The sequence below is a fragment of the Corythoichthys intestinalis genome, chromosome 13, assembly GCF_030265065.1.
Source record: "Corythoichthys intestinalis isolate RoL2023-P3 chromosome 13, ASM3026506v1, whole genome shotgun sequence".
In the NCBI taxonomy this organism is placed as follows: domain Eukaryota; kingdom Metazoa; phylum Chordata; class Actinopteri; order Syngnathiformes; family Syngnathidae; genus Corythoichthys; species Corythoichthys intestinalis.
In genome coordinates this window covers 53,320,974-53,334,416 of record NC_080407.1, presented here as the reverse complement: position 1 = coordinate 53,334,416, position 13,443 = coordinate 53,320,974, and the positions used below count along the sequence as shown (strand labels likewise).

The window sequence follows — 13,443 nt, the reverse complement described above, 5'->3', positions numbered from 1 at the left end:
ACGTAACACAACCAGAGGATATAATATTTAAGAAAGACAGGGCATATGGTGGTAAAGGATAGATTTTGAAACAGGAGAATGTCATTGTCAGTGGCGTAAGGCAATGCACACAACAGCCTTCGACGCTCAAGCCATCTCTAACTGAACATTTGTATGTTGTTCCACATCTTTACCAGTGAATTTTGCATCAGAGACATCATTTTCGGATAAACATCTCGTTTGTACACTATTTCCATTTATTTACAATTAGGGACAAACGGGAGGTTGACCCACCAAGCAACAATTGCTAACGTCATGAATATTAATGAGCACAAGTGACGTGTTGCTTGCGGTATGCCATTGAATCTTTTCAACCAGAGGTGGGTAGAGTAGGCCAAAAATGTACTCAAGAGTAGCATTACTTCAAAATATTACTGAAGTAAAAGTATCCGTTAAAAAATGTACTCAAAGTACAAGTAAACAAGTGGTAAAAAGACTACTCAAGAATTGGGTAACTGCTTATATTTTATTTTTTTTAAACAGTGGTATTTTTTTTTTCCTGAGCACAAAGTAAACTATACGAACTGTTGTTATAATAATACTGTACAATAACCCATTACATAACCACATTAAACCAATGAAATATTGAAAAAAAATTTAGACAGGGAAAAAATATACACGAATTATACACTATTCGTCCAAAGAGCATTAGTGCCCTCTGGTGGAGAAAATAGTTCCTAGCTTGAATAGTGAAGAGTTCCTTCACAACTACGATTTTGAAATTAAAAGGATCATATCTCCCGTTTTCCGTGGTCAATCAGTGCCAAATAAAACTGGAAGAGAGGTTAAAATCCACGCTTTCGAGTCATGTTGAGGATAGCACTCTATATCAAATACTTAATTTGTTACGGTGCTTTAAAACACGATTGAACCGGCTAGCGTGAAGATAGAACGGCAAGCTTGCGTCTGATTGGTGTAATGGAGACACGTGATTATTGTTGCGACGTCTCATTGGTGAAATTAGTAGAGCTACTCTTAGGTTTTTTTTGCTAGCGATGCTAACATGTAGAACAAAGGGGAAAAACGTAACTCGTTTAGCCCAAAGTAGCGTAGTAGTGTTTTATTCACAAATCTATTCAAAAAGTATAGCTTGGTAAAACCACTTTTAGAAGTACATTTTTCCAAGTTACTCAAGTAAATGTGATGGAGTGGAAGTAACGCGTAACTACCCACCCGTTTTCAACCAATTCTTTGTTGAAACGAACTTAAAATCAGTCCATGTACTACAGCAAGTACTTTGCGCAAGGCTATATTTACCTTAAAATTCTTCCAGGTCATCAAACTTAATTTTTACCCCAAAACCAGATGCTTATAGGAAGTCAAAAGGCTTAGAACTTGTAAATAAAACCATCACTTCACCCAATTTATGTTCAAAGGGTGTTTTAAGGATGTGGGGGGAAAAAAACAGTTCACACATTGAAGAGTTCAAGTACTTTATTGAATTAGAATAACCATCATTTTCATGCTTTCAGATGCTGACTTGCTGTAAACCTGTAGGAAGAAAAGACTAGTTTTAACACTTATTAAAAGGTCCTGGATGGTCATTGTAATAACTAAAAATTCCAACATACCTGACTGACTTACGAAATAGCTGCGGGAGGAAGTCCACTGAAAGACAAAAGGGGTGACAAAGTTGGTTTCAAATGTTCAGTAAGTTGACAAAAATTAACAAATGATCAAATTCGCTCAGACATCCAAGGAAGTATTAAGCCGTCTTTGGTCGTGTGACCTCTGGTGGAAACTACGAATGGCAGGAAAAGTCGTCATCACAGCGACAACAATGTTCAAATGGTTACTTAAAATTCGACATACCTGACTGATTCACAAAATGGCTGCCGAAGGATGTTCTCCCTAAAAACAGGAAAATTCAAAGTTGGTCAAGTTCATCAACTTTTTGAAAAATGATTACATCTGTGTGGTTCGCTCAGACATCCAAGGAAGTATTATGCCGTCTTTGGTCGTGCGACCTCTGGTGGAAACTACGAATGGCAGGAAAAGTCGTCATCACAGCGAAAGTTGGAATATCATTAAGTATAAACAAATACATACCTGACCGACTTAGGACGCTTCCAACACACCCGCCTGAGGTAGTTCACCTAAAACACAAGTAGGAAGAAGTCACTTAATTGTAAACAGCGTCAAATCCATCATTCAATCATTAGTGATCGCTCAGACATCCAAGGAAGTATTAAGCCGTCTTTGGTCGTGTGACCTCTGGTGGAAACTACGAATGGCAGGAATAGTCGTCATCACAGCGACACGGATGTTCAAATTGTCAAAAGAAACTACATACCTGACTCACAAAATGGCCGCCATTGGAAATTCACCTATTCACCTAAAGTCAAAGGGGAAAAAATTAGTTTCAAATGCTCAGCAACTTCAGAAAAACCTAATTTGTCAAATTCGCTCAGACATCCAAGGAAGTATTAAGCCGTCTCTGGTCGTGTGACCTCTGGTGGAAACTACGAATGGCAGGAATAGTCGTCATCACAGCGACACCGATGTTCAAATTGTCACGAAAAAAATTCGACATACCTGACTGACTCACAAAATGGCTGCCGAAGGATGTTCTCCCTGAAAGTCAAAGTAAAATCAAAAGTTCGTCATGTCCAGTAACTTTTTTTAAAAAATGATTAAATCCGTCTTGTTCGCTCAGACATCCAAGGAAGAATTTAGCCATCTTTGGTCACATGACCTCTGGTGGAAACTACGAATGGCAGGAAAAGTCGTCATCACAGCAAATGTGAGAGCAGGTCAAGTTAAGCATACAATTGTAATTGAAAAAAGTGATAATTGTAGGATTTGGTCTGATGTTAAAATATCATTTAGTTAATCTGATATTGCTGCTTGGTAACTTTTACAGTAGGGCCGAGAACGAAAAGTGGTATTTTCCATGTGGCAAATTGGATTTTGCCATGTGGCAAAATGCATTTTGCCATGTGGCAAAATTGATTTTGCCATGGGGCATTTTTTTGCCATGTGCCAAAATGAACCTTTAAACTCTCACCTTGTGCAAGTAAAAGTTGAGAGACAGCGAAAACCAAAAGAGGTATTTGCCATGTGGCATTTTTATGCCATGTGGCAAATTTGATTTTGCCATGTGGCATTTTTTTGCCATGTGGCAAATTTGATTTTGCCATGTGGCATTTTTTTGCCATGTGCCAAAATGGACCTTTAAACTCTCACCTTGTGCAAGTAAAAGTTGAGAGACAGCGAAAACCAAAAGAGGTATTTGCCATGTGGCATTTTTTATTTTGCCATATGGCAAATTGCTTTTTGCCATGTGGCATTTTTTTGCCATTTGGCAAAATTGATTTTGCCATGTGGCATTTTTATGCCATGTGGCAAAATTGATTTTACCATGTGGCATTTTTTTGCCATGTGCCAAAATGGAACTTTAAACTTGTGCAAGTTCCAAAAGAAATAGCCGAAAATATGGCGTGGACCTTGAAACTCTCACCTTGTGCAAGTAAAAGTTGAGAGACAGCGAAAACAAAAAGAGGTATTTGCCATGTGGCAAAATGCATTTTGCCACATGGCAAGAAAAAAAAAAAAAAAGCCACATGGCAAAATCCATTTTGCCACATGGCAAGAAAAAAAAAAAAGCCACATGGCAAAACCCATTTTGCCACATGACAAATACCACTTTTGGTTTTAGCCATCTCTCAACTTTTACTTGCACAAGGTGAGAGTTTCAAGGTCCACACCATATTTTCGGCTATTTCTTTTGGAATTCTTGTATAGATACACTTAAGCTGACAAAGAGCAACAAGAGTATTTGTACACTTTAGCATTTCAGAGATTCGTCTTTGATCGACTTAGTGTTGTGTACATGTATTTTCTTTTGTTCTTGTTTTATAAGTATGACAATTAAAGTGCCTTATATTTTGAAATAATTCTGCCACGTGTAGTACAGTATGTACAATGTACCTCCTTTGTTTTGTCATGCATGTTTATGTGTTTCATTGCAGTTTTGAATTTGTTGAGGCGTTGTATGTGTGCGTTTGAATTAAAAAAAAAAAAAAATGCTATATAACACGTGTAAACATACCTGGCTAACTCTAGAATGATCACCTGTAATGCAATATGGAAAAAGTGGAGATTGTAAGTATAGTAAGCTAGCAGATAACTCATTTTCCAGTCATGAATCACGAACGAGAAGCTCTTTGACCACGTGTTGACAAAGAACGCAACCTAACGTCTTGAAATGAAATACAGGTCTCGTTCAAACATATAAAAGTGCACATTTCTCATGCCACGACGCGAGATCATGACGAATTAAGAAACGATGTTTCACTGCGAGTTTAACTGCCAGTGAAAGCACAATCGATAACCATCCGTGTAGCAAGAGCGTTCTACAAGCCGACTATGAGAACAGTCGGCTATTTTACGCTTTTGTCATCGCTAAAATTAACGTATGATATTGTAAAAAACGATAAACAAAGTTATATTTACATTCGTCTCCACATTGCAGTTGCTTCTTCCTCCTCTGTTCCCAGGATCCAAATGGTCGTTTCACCTTCGCGGTTGCGCTTATATGTCACCTCTTGACATTAGCGCCACCTGGCGGCTGGAGGTCAAACAACAGACGAGCGCTGGCTTCTCTAAAGGCATTCCTGATTGGCAGACGTTACAAGGAAGCTGATTGGACAGTCCTCCTCCTGCCTCCTTCTGCTTGTGTCGCTGCTGGTGTTGCCTTGATGATGATGATGGTGGTGGTGGCGGCATCCTCCACCCCCTCCTCCCTCATACACACATTGAGACAGAAAAGGATGGCTTGAGGCTGCAAAACACGCTGCGCTGGAATATGGTGAGTATTTCCTCTCTGGCTTCTTTGACATGACACTGTGATGTAACGAGTGGCCGGGTGACTGTGTGAGGATGGAGGGGTGATGATGAAGGGAGGAGACGGTAGCATCTGTAGCTTGTCCCCGCGCAACATCCGGCCTGTGAGTGCGCATCAAGTTAGCATCACCAGCGCTAACGGTGACAGCAGCTCATCACTAATTCCAGTCATTTCTAACAACATGCTCTGTTCTAGAGTACAATTTTAGCCAGTAAAATCATTTGAGATTCGAGTATTTTGAGGAACTCGTATCTGAAGGCTGCACCGTATGGTTCTCGTCTCCTCTTACCGAAACGGAGCATTTTCGGATGGAAGGCCTGAGACTTTGGGTCTCCATGGCAACCACAGCATCACTCTGAGGATACGAGTGTGACCTACTTACCGTAAATAATGTCGGGGGGGCTTCCGCAGCGTCGTAAGCATCGTCTTCTATTCGGCAGGATGGCAAGTGATCTGAGCGAGGCGTCGTCTTCTGCCAAAAATCACACATTTGAGGCGAGGGTGGAGATTAAATGTCATGTGGCAGCCCGCCAAAGTTCATTCCATCGGATTCACTTGGAGAGCGCCGTAGCGCAGCCGTCTTGTGATCGGCGCGGCCGATGGCGACACATCAACACTCTCCGGATAGCAGCAGTGAGGAGTGTACCGTGCTGGAGGCTCCGCCCACTAAGGACACCTGCCCGCAGCATGGCGGCAAGGTGAGGTGTTCCCGTGGCTGCTCGCTCCCGTCACCCATCCTTCACGGTGTCTTCTCCGCAGGTGTCCGAGTACTGCTGGGCGTGCACACGAGCGCTGTGTGTCGAGTGCGCGCCTGAGCATGGCGACCACTCTAGGGCTTCTTTAAGCCAGGCTTTGGAGCAGTACCGGAGTTTCTTGGAGACAGGAATGAGGGCGGCTCACGACAGGTGACGAGAGACGGCGGCGTGAAACTTGACTCTGCGACGTGGACACTTTGAGAATCAGCAGATGATGTTCTGGTCTTCAGACTGCCGCAGATTTCTGCCGCCGCCGTGGTGGTGGGGGAGATGGTCCAGCAGCTGACAAATCAGAGGGCGGCCATCGAGGAGGACATTCTATCCAGCTTCGAGGACCTTCACAAGCAGTTGGACGTGAGGAAGAGTGTTCTACTCATGGAGTTGGAGGTCACCTATGGCTTGAAGCACAAGGTGATTCAAATCAAGTAGCCACAGAGTAGAGTGCGTATCAAACTCCGGGTTCTGACAACAGTTTGAGAAGCTGTGATGCTACTGTGCTGACTCCAGGTGCTCCAGTCCCAGCTTGAGAGCCTCCAGCAGGGAGAAGGTGCCGTGTCGTCTGCATGCGCCCGCGCAAAGGAGCTATTAGCGACTGATGCGTGTGCCACTAACTTGGAAGTGGAGCTGGAGCTCAAGGAGAAGCTGGAGGAACTGGCCAGACGGGGTCTGTCCTGTCAGCCGGAGGAGAACGACCAACTGGACCTGATCCTAGAGACAGACGGACTGCGAAAGTGGATTCACAACCTAGGCACCATCGTGACCACCAGGTAAGTGGACTAGCAGCACTTCATTGGAATTTGGCTTTGAACTCAACTCCAGTAGACAGCACTCCTCTTGTCTCATTCAAATCTGTTTCCTTAGTGCAGTGGCAAGCCAGAGTGAAGCCATGGGCGCCGGCCTGGAGCAAAGCATCGTGGGACTCCCTTCCTCTGTCACCATAGTAACCCGAGACAAGTCCGGAGGGGCCTGCAAGAGCGGGAACGCAATCCTGTCTGCTGAGGTTGTGACACTGACCCCTAATACGGAGTGCGGGCAAGGCCGGCTTACCTCGTCTTGGTCTTCCCGCAGGTGTTTACACCCGATGGCAGCATCGTGGACGGCGAGATCTTGGACCACAAGAATGGAACGTATGAGTTTGTTTACGTGGTACCCAAAGAGGGTGACTTTTCACTGGCGCTGCGTCTGTATGACCAACACATTAAAGGAAGTCCCTTCAAGCTAAATGTTAGCACGCCACAGGTATAGGAAACCCGACTCTAAGGTTCACATATTTGTCAAGGCTTAAAGCATGACCTTCCCAGCAGGTGTCGCCCTCCACAACCACGCCCTCCAACTCCGCTGCCAACGCCACACCATCTACAGGCTCCTCAGAAGGCGCCAAAAGGCGGGGCAAGTCCCCAGGCCAGAAGAAGAAGGGCTCCAAGAGAGCCAGCAGCGCCTTGGGAACGCCACGCCGCAAAACCCAGAACCCCATCGAGGATGACCTGATCTTTCGGATCGGAACTAAGGGCCGGAACAAAGGAGAGTTTACCAATCTTCAAGGAGTCGCCGCGGCAGCCAGCGGGAACATTCTGATCGCCGACAGCAACAACCAGTGTGTGCAGGTGACGGCGTCGTACTTGGAACTTTTAAAACTCGTGAAGACAAATGTGAAGTATACATGACATGATGAGTCTTTGGAAAAAATTGAACCCATAAGTCAAGGTACCACTGTATTATCTTCTTGGACGTTTCAGGTTTTCTCCAGCCAGGGAGAATTCAAAAGTCGATTTGGGGTGCGTGGGCGGTCCCCGGGGCAACTGCAGCGGCCCACGGGCGTGGCAGTGCACGCCAGCGGTGACATCATCATCGCCGACTACGACAACAAGTGGGTGAGCATCTTCTCCAGTGAGGGTAAATTCAAGGTGAGTGTCCCTCTCGTGGGTTCCACGTAAACTCGTGGAACTATTAGCTTAAAATTATGCTAGTTTTCTCATGCTAATGTTGTTACGCCAACATGGGCGAACAGGCCAAGCTGGGTTCGGGTAGGCTGATGGGACCCAAGGGTGTGTCGGTGGACCACGAAGGTCACGTGATTGTAGTGGACAACAAAGCCTGCACAGTTTTCATCTTCCAGCTGACTGGAAAGCTCGTCACCAAGTTCGGGAGCCGCGGGAACGGCGACAAACAGTTTGCAGGTACGGTGCACCGGCACAATCGCACTACCGACTCGCCTGTTCAATCTTTGGTCGCTCGTGTCCCCAAGGTCCGCACTTCGCCGCTGTCAACAAAAACAACGAGATCATAGTGACAGACTTCCACAATCACTCTGTCAAGGTAGCAGCATCTAAGATTTTCGAATTTCTTTGTGTCCTTTATCTCATTTACAGTGGGGCAAATAAGAATTTAATCAACCACTAATTGTGCAAGTTCTCCCACTTGAAAATATTACAGAGGCCTGTAATTGTCAACATGGGTAAACCTCAACCATGAGAGACAGAATGTGAGAAAACAAACAGAAAATCATATTGTTTGATTTTCAAAGAATTTATTTCCAAATTAGAGTGGAAAATAAGAATTTGGTCAATACCAAAAGGTCATCTCAATAGTTTGTTATGTACCTTTTGTTGGCAATAACGAAGATTTTCACTCAAAATCTCTCGATACATGGCCCCATTCATTCTTTCCTTTACACAGATCAGTCATCCTGGTCCATTTGCAGAAAAACAGCCCCAAAGCATGATGTTTCGGCCCCCATGCTTCACAGTGGGTATGGTTTTCTTCGGATGCAATTCACTATTCTTTCTCCTCCAAACACGAGAACCTGTCTTTCTACTAACGAGTTCTATTTTGGTTTCATCTGACCATAACACATTCTCCCAGTCCTCTTCTGGATCATCCAAATGCTCTCTAGCAAAACGCAGACGGGCCTGGACGTGTACTGGCTGCAGCAGGGGGACACGTCTGGTGGTGCAGGATTTGTGTCCCTGGCGGCTCATTGTGTTACTGATAGTACCCTTTGTTACTGTGGTCCCAGCTCTCTTTAGGTCATTCACTAGGTCCCCCCGTGTGGTTCTGGGATTTTTGCTCACCGTTCTTGTTATCATTTTGACGCCACCGGGTGAGATTTTGCATGGAGCCCCAGATCGAGGGAGATTATAAGTGGTCTTGTATGTCTTCCATTTTCTAATATTTGCTCCCACAGTTGATTTCTTTACACCAAGCGTTTTACCTATTGCAGATTCAGTCTTCCCAGCCTGGTGCACGTCTACAATTTTGTCTCTGGTGTCCTTCGACAGCTCTTTGGTCTTGGCCATAGTGGAGTTTGGAGTGTGACTGACTGAGGTTGTGGACAGGTGTCTTTTATACCGATAATGAGTTAAAACAGGTGTCATTAATACATGTAACGAGTGGAGCCTCGTTAGACCTCGTTAGAAGAGGTTAGACCTCTTTGACAGCCAGAAATCTTGCTTGTTTGTAGGTGACCAAATTTTTCCACTCTAATTTGGAAATAAATTCTTTAAAATCAAACAATGTGATTTTCTGTTTTTTTTCCACATTCTGTCTCTCATGGTTGAAGTTTACCCATGTTGACAATTACAGGCCTCTCTAATATTTTCAAGTGGGAGAGCTTGCACAACTGGTGGTTGACTAAATACTTATTTGCCCCACTGTAGATCCCTTCAATCCTTAGTGGTCCTTGGACTAACATTGCTTCCTGTCAGGTGTTCTCTCCTGAAGGAGAGCTTCTTCTTAAGTTTGGTTCTAACGGCGAAGGCAACGGGCAGTTCAACGCCCCCACCGGCGTGGCCGTTGACGCCAATGGAAACATCATTGTTGCCGACTGGGGTAACAGCCGTATACAGGTGCGCTATATCAACGCCTCATTCTATTGGCACAAGGATCACCAGCTTCCTTCTCATTTAAACCTGTGCAGGTGTTTGACGGCAGCGGCTCCTTTCTGTCCTACATTAACACGTCAGCCGACCCTCTGTACGGGCCGCAGGGATTGGCCCTGACCCAGGACGGACATGTGGTGGTGGCCGACTCAGGAAACCACTGCTTCAAAGTTTACCGCTACCTACAGTGACGGCAAGACTGTGGTAGATCGAGGAAGTGGCCGTTCCTGTTTTCGTTCTGACCAAGTCCGCATTTGTCATGTTGAAGAATCCCGGACGGACGGTCGAGATAGCGAATGTGAGTCCAAGCGATGTCATCCATCTTGTCCTCTGATCGAGTTGATGTCATTCTGTCATCGTTCAATTCGGGTATGTAGTCCACCTACCAACCTCCAGGGGACAATTAAATGCTAACTTCCTCAGCATTGAGGGCTAAAGGTCGAAGCTAGCAGTCCCCCTGACCCTCACCGGGACAGTGCGCCGACCCTTTAAAGTGACCACTTCAAATTGGACATTGTCGCCTTACGAAGGACGGAATTCGCGCCCGTGTTCCACAACGGCTGACTGAGTGGGTGGAGTCAGCCAATGACATCTCATAAACTCATGAATTTGTTTCATGGCATTAATCTTGCTTTTGATTGTGTTCCATTGTGTGCATTGCAACTCTCAAGTGCCAAAGCGTTAAGTTCATCTCTCATTAGGATTGACTGACCAACATGGCTCACCCAAGAATGGAGATATTTTGCTCAAGCTCAATAGCCACCATTTTTTGTGAGCATTGTACTTACTTCAATGTTCAGTACTCGGAGTGTGACGCTAACTGCTTTTTCAACTCTAACAAGCCAGCAGACACCACAAGCTCAGTGCTAATGTCTGTTTTTAACTATTTCCCCACCAAGACCGACGCTAGGATTAGTTTTCAGCATGTTCCCTAAGCTTATTAGCATGTGGTCCAACCCAGCTAACATCATTAGCATGTTTTTTTTTTTGTTTTAAATATGAATTCAGCATGACTTTACAGTAACCTCATGAGTTTCTATGCTGCTCATTGGGGTCATATTTGAAGAATATTTTTGGCACAATTAAGTAATATCATCGCTATTCCCAAATCCCTTGATCACTCCAGCTAAACCTAGCTAGTCCCCAACCTTCCAAGAATTCCATGACCGGCTTTGTCGACCAAAGATTGATGGGGAAAAAGTTAACTGACCAGCTTCTTATGCTGTGAATACCAACAGTCAAATCAAGGCAATGAGGGATGTTTATGTGCTATCGATTGTTAATCAGTTGTACATGTGAATGTTTCCTGTCTGCATGTCCATTTAATAATCAATAAATGAGATTCTTCATCCAATTGGAGCTGTTCTTTGTCCCTTCGTGACAATACCGAGCTGGGGCCGCCTTTACGGCAGGTCTAGCATGGAATGCTCTTGAAGGATGCGCTGGGTGGTACCATGGACCCTCTGGAGAGCATTTATCATGACACGCAGCACGGGCTCGGCTTCATGCTGACTCCGGGCGCACACCAGCTCGAGAAAGTACTCCCGGTCAGGGAGGGCGAGGAAGACTAGCTCCGCCGCTTGACGAAGAACCCAAGAGTGGTGGGGGGCCAGTGCCACCTGGTAGGCGTCCCTAAGGGGACAAAACAGGCAAAACTTATACAGGTGCCGATATGATGGGACAGCACTCACGTCCAAACCTGCAGATCTGGCCAGGGGTCTTGAGGCGCCCATGCCGGTCGGGTGCATGGGTCAGGCCATCCAACGTCAGGGCAAGCCACAGCAGCGAGCGATGCAAACGCAGTAGCGTCCTGCAGCCCGAATCGCTGCGACGGGAAAAGTCCACCGTGCCTGCTCGGAGCTCCGCCTCCACCATCGAGCGCACTGAGCGGTATGCCTGCAGAGGGAGCACAAGAAAGTCTTAGAGGAACCAGGGAACCACTCAGCACCGGGCTTGACCTTCTCACCTTACTGTCCGGCTCCTGAGCACGAGCCAGCTGTCGGATCAAGTCAGTTTTCTCATTGACCTTCTGAGAGAAGAACGAGACCACAGATCCAAGGGACTCCATGAAACTGTCGGGAAAATAGAGCGAGTTCAGTCAAGCTTAGCCCTGCAATTGAGTCCAATTGGGTAAAGCTTACTTTTAGTGATCCCTATTTTCTTGGATACTAGCCTCTTACCCTTACCCCTTCACTAAACTTAACCAAAGAACCCCAAGTCGCCGAACCTTAAACCATTCACCCCTTCCCCCTGCACTAACCTTAACCAGAATTCCTGGACCTGGCCCCTATTTAACATAAAATCTGTAAATATTAAACCCACCCAAGCCAAGCTCTCCTATTTTAATGTATACATTGCATTACCCTCCCCTCACAATCCCATCACGGTGATGGGTAATGGCTGCCAGCCGGGAACCTGGCAGCCACAGTAATAGGGTGGTAGGTGGGTCCCACACTTTTTCCCTATGGCGTGGCTCCTGCGGTGTGGCCCCCCCTCTGCCTGGGCTGCCAGCCGCGGGAGTGGGGGGAAGTCAGGGCTCCGATCTTAAGTCGCCCCGTGGCGGCTCCTCGGCGTGCCATGCCGGTTGGGGGGCTGCAGCTGTGGTTCGTGGGCCGGGTTGGAGGGCGTGGGGTAGGTGGTGCGTCCCCTCTTGCCATCCCTGAAGGCCGGTTAATGGGTGCGCGGGTGGCCCGGGGAACCACCCTGGATCCCGGGGGGGGACGATGGCTCCTTTTCTGGGCTGCGGGAGGAGGGATGGGCTGCGCTGAAACCCCCCCGGGCTTGCTGGGCGGGGCCCATGGCCCTGGGTTGGCGCCCGCGTGGCGTCTCCCGTCATCTGCATGGCTGTCACGCGCCTGGTGGAGCTCGCGTGCAGCTGGATGTGATAGGGAGCGCTCGGGTGGGAGGTCCCGGTGCCGGGATTGGTGATGGGGCTTTGTAGGGTCGGTTACCAACGGGCTTACACTCACAAGGGATTCACACGATTACGGGTTCTAGATCACAGAGCTGATTTTTGTACACTCTACCCCTTTCAATCATTTAGCTTATAGACTCCCCCACCCCGTCCCCCTCTTTCCCTGGTCAACAGGCCCCACACATGGTGTCAACCGGAAATACTTCTAGCTAACGATAGCACCAACATATTAGTAGTTAGTCTAGACGTTCAATGTATTTCTTGTTGTAGTTTGTGTTTCTTTTCTTTTCTTTCTTCTCTTGTGTTTATTCCCTACTCTTACTGGAATGCATGTGATTGGTCGACAATTAGAGACCACTAAAAGTACGCTTCCCCATGCAATTGGAACGTACATAATCAACTGATCCCAGCTCTGCAGGTATGGCTCCAGCAGGACATCATCAGGAACGGAAACGCTGGCCTTCAAAAAGTGCAGCAGACGCGGTGCCTGAAACAATTGGCCGGGGCACTCCCGGATGAGAGGCGGAGCTTCAGTGGACTTCGTCAATGGAAGCTTAGACTGAAAGAGAGAAGAGCTTTCATACGCGAAAATCTCTGCAGTGATAAGATCATAGGTGATAATGTTAGAAGCCCAGGTTGATTGTTTACGTTTTTTTTGTTTGTCCGGCATGGAAAGTACGCAGGTCCACAGTCTCCGACACCACCCTGATCTGCAATGTACATATAATCCTCTACTTAAATGTGATCAAAGGTCAATGTCAGGGGGCGGGGGGCGCAGAGTAAAGGGACTTACGAAGCCACACGAAGACAACCAGCGTCAAGATGGCTGACAGTAGCAGGAATCCAAGCACCGCAGTACGTCCGAGCTTGACCATTGAGACAACTTACGCAAAAAGATTCGAAACTCAAACACAGGCATTGATCATGATAGCCACTTCGTGATAAACACACTCGTCACTCGATGAACTTTGAGCTTGACCTTTGCTCTTGCTTGTATGGCTTTACATACAC

General features: G+C 46.4%; 2 protein-coding genes, 1 long non-coding RNA gene and 5 other non-coding genes across 9 annotated transcripts; 1 reads left to right on the top strand and 7 right to left on the bottom strand.

Annotated features, from left to right (window-relative positions):
• Positions 1–1,455: 1,455 nt before the first annotated feature.
• Positions 1,456–5,308, bottom strand: LOC130928129 (uncharacterized). Its single transcript, XR_009066639.1, has 8 exons — positions 4,495–5,308; positions 4,091–4,113; positions 2,575–2,613; positions 2,333–2,366; positions 2,089–2,135; positions 1,852–1,890; positions 1,611–1,647; positions 1,456–1,530 (listed from the first exon to the last, which is right to left on the bottom strand). It is a non-coding gene; the product is annotated as an uncharacterized LOC130928129 (long non-coding RNA).
• Positions 1,722–1,814, bottom strand: LOC130929324 (small nucleolar RNA SNORD14). Its single transcript, XR_009066863.1, has one exon. It is a non-coding gene; the product is annotated as a small nucleolar RNA SNORD14 (small nucleolar RNA).
• On the bottom strand, positions 1,960–2,052 carry LOC130929323 (small nucleolar RNA SNORD14). Its single transcript, XR_009066862.1, has one exon. It is a non-coding gene; the product is annotated as a small nucleolar RNA SNORD14 (small nucleolar RNA).
• LOC130929311 (small nucleolar RNA SNORD14) lies at positions 2,205–2,297 on the bottom strand. Its single transcript, XR_009066850.1, has one exon. It is a non-coding gene; the product is annotated as a small nucleolar RNA SNORD14 (small nucleolar RNA).
• Positions 2,443–2,535, bottom strand: LOC130929312 (small nucleolar RNA SNORD14). The gene has a single exon (XR_009066851.1). It is a non-coding gene; the product is annotated as a small nucleolar RNA SNORD14 (small nucleolar RNA).
• Positions 2,688–2,780, bottom strand: LOC130929325 (small nucleolar RNA SNORD14). The gene has a single exon (XR_009066864.1). It is a non-coding gene; the product is annotated as a small nucleolar RNA SNORD14 (small nucleolar RNA).
• On the top strand, positions 4,719–10,881 carry trim2b (tripartite motif containing 2b). Of its 2 annotated transcripts, none has more exons than XM_057854344.1 (13): positions 4,719–4,849; positions 5,326–5,583; positions 5,645–5,790; positions 5,871–6,051; positions 6,148–6,407; positions 6,502–6,640; positions 6,709–6,879; positions 6,945–7,244; positions 7,377–7,544; positions 7,649–7,817; positions 7,886–7,956; positions 9,345–9,485; positions 9,557–10,881. In XM_057854344.1, the coding sequence occupies exons 2-13, from the start codon at positions 5,485–5,487 to the stop codon at positions 9,707–9,709; spliced, it is 1,998 nt and encodes a 665-aa protein (XP_057710327.1). In that variant the 5' UTR covers positions 4,719–4,849; positions 5,326–5,484; the 3' UTR covers positions 9,710–10,881. The 2 variants fall into 2 exon arrangements, with proteins under 2 accessions (XP_057710327.1, XP_057710326.1); XM_057854343.1 differs by having other exon boundaries at positions 6,942–7,244.
• LOC130928125 (ceramide-1-phosphate transfer protein-like) lies at positions 10,477–13,375 on the bottom strand. The gene is made up of 6 exons (XM_057854351.1): positions 13,226–13,375; positions 13,081–13,142; positions 12,825–12,991; positions 11,485–11,590; positions 11,218–11,414; positions 10,477–11,150 (listed from the first exon to the last, which is right to left on the bottom strand). Exons 1-6 carry the CDS (start codon positions 13,305–13,307, stop codon positions 10,922–10,924), a joined length of 843 nt encoding a protein of 280 aa, XP_057710334.1. The 5' UTR covers positions 13,308–13,375; the 3' UTR covers positions 10,477–10,921.
• Between the last annotated feature and the right edge of the window lie 68 nt (positions 13,376–13,443).